We start from the raw sequence: 12,242 nt of genomic DNA on the forward strand, positions 1-12,242 counted from the left end.
GATGTTTGGGGAGAACAGGTTGGGAAACTCCTTCAAGCACAGGATGAAAAACTTTAAAGAACTCTCGCAACGTTTTATTCAATTTCTCAACAGGGCAACTCCACAAAAAATGCAGTAGCACCGAGTCATTGTCCAAGATGCAAAAAAGGGGAACACTATGCAAATCAATGTTATTCCAAATATGATATAGATGAAAATATTTTACCATGAAAAATGCTTCCTAGGGAGGGAAACCGCCGTATAAAGATAAAAGTATTAGTAATGATTTAACTACCAAAAATGTCTCTGAAAACAGAGCATTTGGGAAACGTCAGATTCTATCTGCAGGGTCATCAGCTGATTCTGCAATGGTTCAGAGTTTTAGGGATTGTTGGTATTGAGTTTGTAAACTTTGTTATTTTTGGTTTTTATAGGTAATATTGATAAATAGTGATTGTTGTTAATGTTATATGAATGCTTTAAAAATGTTGTCTTAACCCCTTCAAACACTTCCTGTTGATAAGTTGATTATATAATGTGAATTCTCTAATTTTTGTGATAAGGATTATTATTTAGGTATTGTAGTATTTATAGCCAGCTTTCATGCGTTTTACTCTCTTTGTGTGATCACCTACAAGACACGTGTCTCTTCAGGATCCTGCTTTTTGTTTCTTAACTACTCATATGTTTTCTTTATCCAGACTGCTAGTCTCGTGGCCTTCTTCAACTATTAATACAGAAGTACTCCAGCAGAGAGTCCAGTTGTAACATTAACCTCTTTTTTGGGTTTTAGTTTCACACTAGGTAATCAGTCTCTCATGCAGCTGCACTCCCTCCACCTTCACACTCTCAGTGTCCAGATCCTGGTTCACAATCCTGACTGTGACCACTTTCAGATCTCTGAAGAAGAGGTTTGCTGTGTTTGAAGAATCTCTGTCCTGAAGGAAATTTCAGAGGGATTCAATTACTTGATGGTTTGATTGGTTTTTAACCCTAAGGTTTTTTACTCATAACTGCTATTTTTAAGAGTTTTGTTTTAAAATGTGTTAAGTGATAGCCTCCAATTAGAGTTTGGGCTCTGGCCAAGCTCTAGCTCTACTTGGATGGAGTGACTGACCCAGATGTTTTCTGCATCAAAAAGTATTCAAGTCCTTTTGGCTTGGCAATTTGACCATATATGACAGCTGAGCCTATGTTTAAAGGGAGTTTGGAGAGACATGAATCCAGACATGATTTCTCCAATTTTCTGTTGTTTTAAGGTTTATCAGCTGCTGCAGACTCTGGGACGACAATTCAGTGTTGTAGTGTTTGGTAATAGTATGATTTCATATGTGATATTATGTGTATTATCTGATTGATTCCTATTCGCTGTTAGTTTCTTCTTTACTGCGGGGACTGCTGGGCTCCAGGACGGTTTGGATGGGTGGTGACGAAGGATCTCTGAAGCCCGGTCTTTAGAGCATATGGTTTATTGTAAAGGATGAAGGGCCCTGCTTAGAGTTGCTAGCCGCAACTCGTGGCAGGCCCAGGGAGAGCGGGGGGGGAGAGAGAGAGAGAGAGAGGGTGCCAGGTGGGCATCCCAGCAGGAGGGTCCAAGAGAGAGCGTCCGGTCCCTCGGCCACACCTTATCAGGGGGCTTCAAGGTGGGCTGGGACAGGACTTGGGCCAATGGGGTTGCAGATACCTGATACTTCAGGGGAGGGTTACAGGTATGGGATGAACCACACATTGGGGGGTGAGACAGGACATTCCATTTGACCTTTTAGATCATCAGAAAGGGGGATTGCTTCCAGCTTGGCTGTATTATTGTTTTCGAGATGCTCAGTGATTAAGGTTTGGTATTTCAAACCTTGTTTTCATCTCGATATCTCTATTCTCTGATTCTTTTGCCAGGCCATCATATTTATAGGGCCTTGCTATTTCATCTTCCCCAACATCTCCCCCGTTCTGATGAACAACTAAGATGTTAGATACTGTCTTACTCATTATGTTCTGCACACACTGAAGTATACAGGGTACTGCTACTAAAACTACAATTATCACTATCAGAATAATCAAACCTACTTTACAGAGTTCCTTTAGCCAAGGTGCAAAGCTCCAACCATCAAACAAATCGTCTAGCCAGGATGGGTTATCTGTTGTAATTTGGTTAGCTAAATCCCTCAAATTTTGTAGCTGTTTATGAATGGAAACAGAATGGTCAGACAGATTCATACAACATAATCCTTCAAAATCTTCACAGCCATGTCCATGTGCTAGTAAAAGAAAGTCAATAGCAGCTCTATTTTGTAAAGTGGCATGTTTCACTGCTTCTTCATCTGTTAGCAAATCACTGATTATAGTAGAGGTAGCATTTACTTCTTTACTGAGCCAACACCCTAACTTGTTTAACTGTTTCAATGCAATCGAGGAACTTATCTGAGGTAGAAAAATACTTATAAGAGTTGATTTTCCTGAGTTCCAAGGGTGAAAATCACTATCACAGTCGCTCTCATATTGATGTCCCCAGGAGGATCTAATCCTCCTGCTTTTCTTTTTTACTACCCTTTTTACACTAGGAGCAATTATTGTAAGTTGCCCCATGGCACAAGGGCCACCATCTATTTTTGAAGGTATACCTTGCCAGGCCCTGTCTCCACAGATGAGCCAAATTCCTTTAGGAAATCGAATAGGAAGTTTGTTAAAATGATCTGCGTAAGGCTCATCATATATGAGAAGCTGAGTTTGATTGCACCAAGAAGTTATATTGCTATAAACTGGGTGATAAGGAGTAACGTTTAAATAAGGGCCACCTTCACCTAGGAAATTAAAGAAGTAGCAGGTGTCCATAGTTAATGAGCCTAGGATTTCTAGCTCTTGAAGGTCAGATTTATCAATTTTAGAATTATCAATATAGGTTTGGTGTCTTTGGCTAGGAGTGGGAGATACGTGATGATCGTCATATGGCCAGTATTTGTCAAGAGTAACATTATCAAAACCTTCTGGAAGAGGTACTCCAACTAAGCAGGTTGAAAAAAGTTTGTCAGGGCTTGTGTCGGATAGACAGATGGTATCAGAGCCTGAAGACTTGGCTAAAGCAACCCAGACATTCGTATTTGATTGACTTACAGGTAAAGCTTCACTACAAGAACTAAAACAAAAGAACAAAAGCAACATGCACGCGCGCAAACGATAAAACTTCATTCTTTTCTTGAGCTGTTCCTGGCAGATCACTTTCTCCTGATGATTCTGCGCAGCTCAGGTCTGGGTGCTTGCTTCTTGGTTTGTACTTGTGGAAGTACTGGCTGATGTGAGGGTGTCAGCGGGCTTCACGTTCTTTGCTGGGACCTTAGATGCAAGGCAGTTAGGATTTCAGTAAGTTTTTGGTCTCGTGCTTCTGCTTGGATTACCCGGTCCACAAATGAGGTGAATGGTTCAGATGACTCGTGACTAATTAGATTGTAGGCTTTTTCAAAAGTTCCTGCAGGCTGAACTTGCAAAAAAGCTTTGCGAGCCATCTTTTTGATGTTATCTAACACCATTCTGGGTAAATTCACTTGATTTTCATTCTGGTCATCAGGTGGGTCACCTATTAGCTTAGACAGGGTGAGGGCACGAAGGTCTGCATCAGTACATTGTCTATAAGTGTTTAGTACCCCTGTAAGCAGTCTCTTCCATTTAAGTTCCCATAGTATATACTGTGAGTCTGTAAGAATTATACCAGCAAGATTTTTACAGTCATTTGGTGTGAGTGTATGTCCTTCCAGGGTACTTTTCAGCAGTTGTCTAAAATATGGAGAGGAGATACCATTGTCCTTTATTGCTTTTCGCAATTCTTTCACCTCATGAGATGGGATAGCTGTCCAAGTTCTGGGCCCACCGGCTTGCTGGCTGAATATCACAGGCAGTGCTATAGGGTTTAGGCTTTCCTCTTTGCAAATGTCAAGTGTGATTTCATGCCAGTCTGTCAGTTGAAGATTATCAAAACTTTTCTGGGGATTTTCTGAATTTGCGATTGATGCTGGTGACTTTTCAGCATTAAGAGGGTTGGCATTTGGAAATGCAATACAGTTCTCTATGTGTCCTGTATTTGTCAAAGTGGCTGTCACATTCGACCCTCCCCCTTCTCATTGCACGGTTTGTGTGCTTGGCTGTAGTCCAGTCCTGCTTGGGTCAGGTGCAGGATGCGGTGGCAGCGGCAGGGATGCGGGGGGAGGAGGCACGGTACTCGGTGGCGATGGAGGCAGGTGAAGGGTGGCTGGAGGCTGCGGCTGCGCAGGAAGTGCTGGTGGCTGTAGCGTTGGGGTTTCCAGAGGCTGTGCGAGGCGCGCTGCAGTGGGGGCTAATTGTGATGAGGCTGTAGCAGACTCCGGCTGGGGTGGTGGTGTGGGCAGAGACACTTGTAGATGCGGTGATCCCGGAAGTTGTGGCGACGCGGGCTGGTGTCCTGCGGCTGGAATTGGGAGCGGTGGTGCTGGCGTGGGAGGGCACAGTGATGTCGGCTGGGGGTAGACTGCAGCATGGAGCGTGTGGGAACCGGGAGGCTGGATCAAAGGCGTGGCGGAGGCGGCGTGGGGGGGCGGCGGTGTCGCGGTGTGAGGCAGGACTTCCGAGGGTCGCAGGGACTGCGCATGCGGGGGGCGCGTCCCGGGATCCGCGTGGTGAGGCATCATGGCGGCCGCCTCGGGGAGCGCAGCAGGGACCGCGTCTGTGGCCCCAGAAGGGAACGCCAGGGCGTCGCCGCCCGCAGGGGGTGGTAGCGCCGCGGCGTGAAGTCCCGGAGCGCCACTGCGCGATGGGGGTGGGTCGGGCCGTGGCGGCGCCGCGGCGCTCTGAGCCGGCAGCAGCGCCGCAGGCAGGAGTGCACTGGGGGGCGCAGGGGCAGAGGGCTGGGCTGCTGTCGCGATCCCGGTGGTGGCCGTGGTCCCCGGTGTAGCTGCAGCGGTGGCAGGAATGGGAGGGCTGGCTAGGGATCGCCGCGGAGCGGGGACAGGGCGCGGGGGGCCAGCCGGCATCTGTGCCATGGAGCTCAGCCGCTGGCAGCTCGCAAGCTGGGCTGGGGCACGGGACCACAGCAGTGGGCATGTCGGAGGGGGGCGGTGACAACGGTGGGGGAGCCACAGCGCGGGAGGCACGGGGCGGCTTGGTGGGCTGGACCGCTCTGTCCCGCGGCACAAAGGACGCTGTCGTGGTCAGCACGGTAGATCCGGAATCGGCAAAAGGCAGTGGCGGCGAAGAGACAGCAGATGTATGCGGGATGTCAGGCAGCGCCAGCGAGGGGAACCTGCGCTGCTTGCAAAAGCGTGGTCGCGTGACTCTGCAGGAGGCCGGCGATGGCGGCAGCCACAGACGCACAGCACATGGCTGGGGGAGCGGCGGGACTCGCGGGGGGGGGAGGGGGGGGGTACAGCCGGGGCCGCGGGGGAAGGGGGCGGCGGGGCCGGTGCAGTGCCAGCAGCGGGTGTTACCGCAATTACATTGCTGGGCGGGCTCGCTGGGGCGGAGGCGGGGGAGGGACCCGACCTGGAGCGGGGGGGGCGAACCGCGGCAACCGGAACGGCAGGGGTGAACGGAGTGGGGGATGTGGGGATGGAGGGAGCGGCGGGAGGGGCCGCGGGGTCCGGGGGGGGGGCTGGGGCAACGGACGCCGCGATCACGAGGGCGGGGGGAGGGGCCGCGGATGCCACAGCCGCGTGGCGCGGGGGGGAGGCGGGGGGCGTGCCCCGCTGCGGACCTGTGGCAGTGTGGAGGGGATTCTCAGGGACAGCATGGTCCGGCTGAGCCGCTGCCGTGGGCTTCTGCTGTGCAGCAAACAGCTCAACCAAGGCTCTGCACGCCGGGAAAAGATTAACGCCAGTCAAATCCCGGCGTGAAATATCATTAAAGAGTCTATTTCCAACTGAGTCCCAAAAGTCTCTGGTAAAGACGGCTGAACGGTCCGCATTCGGGAAATTGACTAGAGTCCATTCTAAAAGGTTTTTTAGCTCTTGCTTAGGTAAAGTACTGTTACTGCAGCGTAAAGAATGCTTAAGTTCCTTATAGAGATCCCGATCAGGGGCAGAGTGGGATTGTCCCATTTTTACACCAGTGTAGCTCACCTCGATATCGCAGGGGCAGGGTCCTCACTCAGAACTCCGACGTGGGGGGCTGGCCAGGCACTCCAGTCGGGGCTCAGGACTCTGCTTGAGGTCCCCCTCAGAGCTCTGGTTTCAGGCATCGGTCAGGAACGTCTTTCCGTGCTCGGGGCCTCCAGACTCCACTCAGAGCTTCAGTGCGGGCAGTGCAGAGCAGTGCTTGCCTGTGCTCGGTGCAGGTGGCGGGGTGCCACGGCGAGGTTCCTCAGAGAGCTCTAGGTAGCTGCCGCGCAGCAGTGGCCGCCTATGCTCGAGGATTGCCAGGCGAATTCCTTCGAGAGCTGCAGGTACTCGCTACCTTGTAACGAATCCCCGTGCTCGAGGATTGCCTCGGCAAAGTTATAGAGCTCCGGCTTTCACGCTGCCCAGCAACGATATGCCGTGCTCACGACACCGATTAGGAGGCTACAACTGGTTATTTAGTTACCGTCCATGGAGAAGTCTTCCACAGGTAGAAAAGCTGAAGAGGTCTTCAGACACGTGGGGTTGCCGGTCTGTGGGGGTCGGTCTTCCTCGTTGGGCGCCAATCTGCGGGGACTGCTGGGCTCCAGGACGGTTTGGATGGGTGGTGACGAAGGATCTCTGAAGCCCGGTCTTTAGAGCATATGGTTTATTATAAAGGATGAAGGGCCCTGCTTAGAGTTGCTAGCCGCAACTCGTGGCAGGCCCAGGGAGAGCGGGGGGGGAGAGAGAGAGAGAGAGAGAGGGTGCCAGGTGGGCGTCCCAGCAGGAGGGTCCAAGAGAGAGCGTCCGGTCCCTCGGCCACACCTTATCAGGAGGCTTCAAGGTGGGCTGGGACAGGACTTGGGCCAATGGGGTTGCAGATACCTGATACTTCAGGGGAGGGTTACAGGTATGGGATGAACCACACATTGGGGGGTGAGACAGGACATTCCATTTGACCTTTTAGATCATCAGAAAGGGGGATTGCTTCCAGCTTGGCTGTATTATTGTTTTCGAGATGCTCAGTGATTAAGGTTTGGTATTTCAAACCTTGTTTTCATCTCGATATCTCTATTCTCTGATTCTTTTGCCAGGCCATCATATTTATAGGGCCTTGCTATTTCATCTTCCCCAACATTTACTACATGCATTCTTTTGCTCTTGATGTTTTCTCATGTTCATAACCAAAGAATATTAGCAATAGCAACTTATGTTGTTATCTCACATTTCTTTATGCAATTTTGCAAAGCAGAACTGACCAATATTTTATTTTCACATCAGGATCCATTCTTCTCTTTCAAGATCTTGAAAAAATCCTCCAGTCCTTGCAGGGACATTGGGTTTGTTTGTGTTTTAACAAGTACAAAGCCCAGGTGGATTTCAGTGAAGAATGTGAAACTCTATCAAATGCAAGAAAGTGTTGACCTCTCCACAAGCAGAGAAGAAGACACACAGATGTGGACTCCACAGAGATTCCAACCCTTGTGTTTCACCCACAGAAGATTGTGGACTTTGGGTTTTTTCATTGGTGTGGGAATCAGTGATGTTGTAGAATTTCAGATCTCCCAAAATGATTTTCATTATAAATGGCAGCCCAGATTATAATCAGGGCCAGAGCCAGATTGTTAGCAATGGCGGGCAAAGATTTCACAACAATTTACCTGCCTTTCAAAAAATATTATCTTGATTGGGCATTGCAAAGATCAAAGGATTTACAGGTTGCATTGTTGGATTTTTCAGGTGTTTGTTCATTTTATCAAGTCATTTTGTAAGCGAACAGATTATAAAACTGCTTTTTAGGAGAATTTGGATGATTTTCTCTCCTTTCTTAAACACTTCTGTTGCTGTGTTCCCCCACACTATGATGTTATTGATGTACTGCAGATGTTTTGGAGCATTCGAGTTCAAGTTGTTTTGTACTGTTGAGGTGGTAATTGGTACTTGTTGCTCTTCTAGTTATCATGGCAGTTCTCTTCCAGTTATTTCCCCATCTCGTCTGGGTTCTGAATTTGTTTATGTGAAAATTCCCAGGCTGGGAGATCAGAAAATTCCTTAAGGGTTTGACTCATTCTCTCCTATTTTCTACACCACTTAGAATTTTCTACACCTGGGTCTATTTCTGGGTCAGGGGTCTCATCATCTCCTATGGAAATCTCAGCCTTCTTTTTAGAGAAGTTACAGACCATATAGAGGAAGCTTACTAGGTTAAATACCAGGAAAGTGGTCTCTTTAACATTCAGGGGAAACAACATTCTCAAAAAGTGACCTAACAGATTCAAAGGAGAAGAAGGAAAGGAAAGGCTGAAAAGCCTCATCCCCTGTACCTCCTCAAAGGAACTGGGTGTAATTTCTAATAAACCCCCAAAACATGCTACTGGAATTAGGATGCAGGGTTGGATGAAGAAACCATAAACCATACATATCTTGAACAGACTCCAGTACCTTTGTAAACTCCCTATAAATCATTATCACTGAGCCCAGCACAATAGCTATTTTAATCTGTGCCCCTCTACTGTAAAAACTATGTGTTAGGGACAATATCGGAGCTATCTCTGGATAAGAGAATAAGCCTAGGGACCAGAAAGGTATTAAAACCTCAAAAAAGCTGAGGGACCAGAAACACATGAAAGCTTTCACCCAGAGAGACATCATGAATTCAATCAGCATGGCTACTGACTGCTTTATCCCGATACAGAGTAAGTACAAGCAAAATACAATCAATACACGTTTTTTCCAGTTTCTCAAGCCACGTGCTGGGTGCCAAAAATTGTATTTGTCCTGGTTTAGGGAAAATTTGGAAGAAAACTTCAAAAGGGATTTCTCTAGAAAGTAGATTTAAGTGGCCCCTCCCCTAACTGGTTTGGGAAAATATTTTGTTGGAAAAAAGTGGAAAAAACCTGTTTATTTAATAGGCAAAGCATTCACCAGCACAAAAAATTAACAATATTAAACAATAAAACTTCTTGCCAATCTGAAGAGATGACAAATTCAGAAAGTTCTTTTTGTGGGTTGCAGTTTGGCTCACTCAGTCTGTTATCAGTCCCTCTGGCGCTGGAAATGTCGCGGCCCAGGCACGGTCCGATGGGCTATAGGTGTGAGCTTCCGGTGCTCTTCTGAGTTTTCAGTCCAGATCAGGTTTAAACAGTTCAAGAAAAAGAAAAACCACAGTCTAGGGAACTTCTCTGCCTCAGCTAGCTAAAAACTAACTAAAAAGCAAAGGAAAGCTCTCCTACCATCTGTCCGTTCTGCAGACAACACAATCTAGGAGAAGGATGTGGAGGAGCAAGTGCAGTTTCTGAAAACAAACTTTACACTTCTTCTCTCCCCCCGTTTGCTGTTTGAACCAGTCTTAAAGGTGCAAAACTTATTTCTGGGCTAAACAGACGAATGGGGTTACAAGCATCATAAAGTCACTCCAGGGGTTACAAGCATCATAAAGTCACTCCAGGACACCTTGTTACATTATTTCACCAGCAATGTCCTTGTTACATCTTTTCTCGTCAGAGCAGTCAGAGTCACCAGACATGATGTCTTCACTTTTGTTCTTGCCTTGAGTTTATCTCTCCCACGACTTACACTGTGCCAGGGCCAGGAGATTGTCGGCGCTACCCAGCTCAGCTTCTGTAGCTGTCTGATCTTACACAGAGTCTGGCTGAGATGGAATTCATTTTCCCATAGCAGCTTTTACAGTGCTGTGCTTTGCATTGGGAGCTGGAAAAGTGTTGAGAACACACCAGTGTTTTGGCTACTGCTGAGCAGCCCTGGCACAGCATCAGCACTGTCTCTTAACATTCTACCCCCTGTGAGTAGGCTTGGAGTGGGCAATATCCTAGGAGGGGACACAACCAGGCCAGCTGACCAAAATTAAGCAAAGGTATATTCCATACCATATGATGTCAGCTCAGATATAAAAGCTAAGGGAGGGAGGAGGAATTGGGGGGGAGGGAGGGGGCATTTGGTATTTTACAGTGTTTGTCTGTCACAGTATGTCACAGTACCAAGCTGGCTTGTACTGGGCAATTAATTTGGCTATAAATAAGAAAACTAGCCGGTTCCATAAACCAGCCCCTGGGTTGACAGACAGGAACCTCAACCAATTACATTCCATCTTAAGCTGTCGACATCTCACTGGTCCAGCAGCAGGGTGGGGTTAAAAGATCAGACCAATGAGATATCCAGTCAAACCTCCTTGATAAAAAGGGGTTGAACCAATAAATGTTCTCTATTGCCACATGGACATCGGGGTGTGTGTTGTCCCTGTCTCTGACCACTGATTCCACGGAACACATGGCCCCGCATGTAATAAGTGGTGACGCCCCAGCAACGTGATAAGACCCAGCCAGATCCCATGGGCACAATGGGAGAAGACAGGCCGGGGCGTGGGCAGAGCCGTCGGAACAACCAGCAACAAAGCTGAAGAAAAAATCAAAAGGCATGCATGCAGAACCACCAAACCAGCAAAAAGCTGGATATAACCAGAGGTGTGTGTGAAGAGCCGCCCAAATTATACAGCGAGCAAAGCTGTTTTGTGGCAGAAAGCTGCTAAAAAATCTGGATTTCCTTTGCAAATGCCCCTTTTAAATAGAAGAAAAACTCTACTGGAAAACATGGGAGGATCCATTTCCGTAGAAGAACATCCAGCGATGCAGGTATGGAGTAACTTTCTACGGGAATGGGACATAGATTTTGAAGAAGACAATTTATTAGATTTAATAATATCAACTAGAAATCGAGGATTGGAACCTACCAAAGAGAATGCATTAAATGTGAAAAATGCCAATCACTTGTTTTAAAAATTTATAAAAGTTTAATAAAAATAAAATGGTTATAAAAATAATAATACAAGTATAGTAATAAAGGTTAGACAATTAGAGTTAGGACAATTAATGAGACAATAACAGCAAAGAGTTACAGCCCGGGCTGGGTACCTCTTTCTGGACAAAATGAGACAGGAAAAAGGACCCCGTTAAAAGAGAATTTACTCCTTAAGAGGGGTAACCTGTTGCATATACAAAACACTTCATGATTATGCATATATTTTATTTAAAACAAGAAATTCGTCTGATACTTGTCAAAAAGTTTCTGTTAATCCCCAGGCGCCTTCGAGTCTAAGTCAGGCTTGAGGAGGTTTGTTTCTGTTAATAAGGAAAGCCATAAATTCCTCTCCTCTGGAAAATTTAGGGGTTTCTGTGATTGTTATCTCTGTGCGAAGAATTTCTTGATTATCTTATCTCACACACATAGTTTCTATTTTAACTACTAAAGCTTAATTTTAATTACAAAATTACATTTACTCTATTATTAAAATGTTAATACAGCATAACTTTCCAACATTACACATATAATATTCATTGTAACATTTGCGAAAAGCCAATCATAAAATATGCATTTTTCACATTAAATATACATACATGGACACAGACTAGTAAATATATAATGGATGCAGCTTACAAAAGTGACAAAAGTGCAGTTAAAATCCTAAGACCTTGGAAACTTATATTAAATTTAATAATGCAGATAAAAACTGAGATGCCTAGCGAGGAGTGGGTGCCGGGAGAAGCAGCCACGCAGCGCTGTGCAGCGCTGAATGGGCTCCACATAGAAGATTACGCAACAGCCCAGATGTGCGGTGGGGCCGGGAGGGATAGCCGAATCCTGGCGGGCGGCGAGAGCCAGCGCAGTGCCGATACCTCAGCATGCTCAGGCAGTGCCCCAGCTGGCAGCGCAGCTTCGGAACGTGGCGGAGGTCCGGCAGGCAAGGGGAGCCCGGGCGCTGCCTGCGCCATGGCGGCTGCTGGTGTTTGGAAGGGCGGCATGCTAGATTGTGCAATTCAGTCATGTGACCCAATGTGCGGCAGGGCAGAAGCCAACACAGCCGCGGAATCCACTCCAGACTGCTGTGCCGGGCTGAGTCGCTCTCCGGCCGCCTCAGGCTATCATCCTGGGTTGAGCCGCACCACCACGGCGGCCAAACACCTTGAGACTATCCCGCAGTGCCACGCGGTCCCCGGAGCCACCCCTGCACTGGGCTGCTCTGCTGGGTCAGAACATATCGCCGGTCTGGGCGTGCGCACTGCGCTGCCCCGCTCTGCATGGCCAGACCACGCGGCACTGCTCTGGTGCCTCGCTGCACCACCAAGCTGGGGGAGAATCCCGTGGCCATGTCGCCATGACATGCGGCCACCGGAACTGCCCCCCCATCATTTG

The 12,242-nt window shown here is 47.7% G+C and overlaps 1 protein-coding gene across 1 annotated transcript; it reads right to left on the reverse strand.

Moving 5' to 3' along the window:
- Positions 1-4,131: 4,131 nt before the first annotated feature.
- On the reverse strand, positions 4,132-11,821 carry LOC128822711 (nascent polypeptide-associated complex subunit alpha, muscle-specific form-like). The gene is made up of 5 exons (XM_054004519.1): positions 11,646-11,821; positions 6,520-6,620; positions 5,605-5,692; positions 5,427-5,481; positions 4,132-5,322 (listed from the first exon to the last, which is right to left on the reverse strand). Exons 1-5 carry the CDS (start codon positions 11,819-11,821, stop codon positions 4,132-4,134), a joined length of 1,611 nt encoding a protein of 536 aa, XP_053860494.1.
- Positions 11,822-12,242: the final 421 nt, after the last annotated feature.

The sequence above is a fragment of the Vidua macroura genome, assembly GCF_024509145.1.
Source record: "Vidua macroura isolate BioBank_ID:100142 chromosome W unlocalized genomic scaffold, ASM2450914v1 whyW_random_scaffold_30, whole genome shotgun sequence".
NCBI classification, from domain to species: Eukaryota; Metazoa; Chordata; class Aves; order Passeriformes; family Viduidae; genus Vidua; species Vidua macroura.

Coding starts and splice junctions, on each gene's coding strand:
- LOC128822711 (XM_054004519.1), bottom strand. CDS start 11,821: ATGGCGCAGGCAGCGCCCGGGCTCCCCTTGCCTGCCGGACCTCCGCCA. Junction 5,482..5,604: donor CCCGCCCTCGTGATCGCGGC/GTCCGTTGCCCC, acceptor CCCCCGCTCCAG/GTCGGGTCCCTCCCCCGCCT. Junction 5,323..5,426: donor CGCCCAGCAATGTAATTGCG/GTAACACCCGCT, acceptor CCGCTCCCCCAG/CCATGTGCTGTGCGTCTGTG.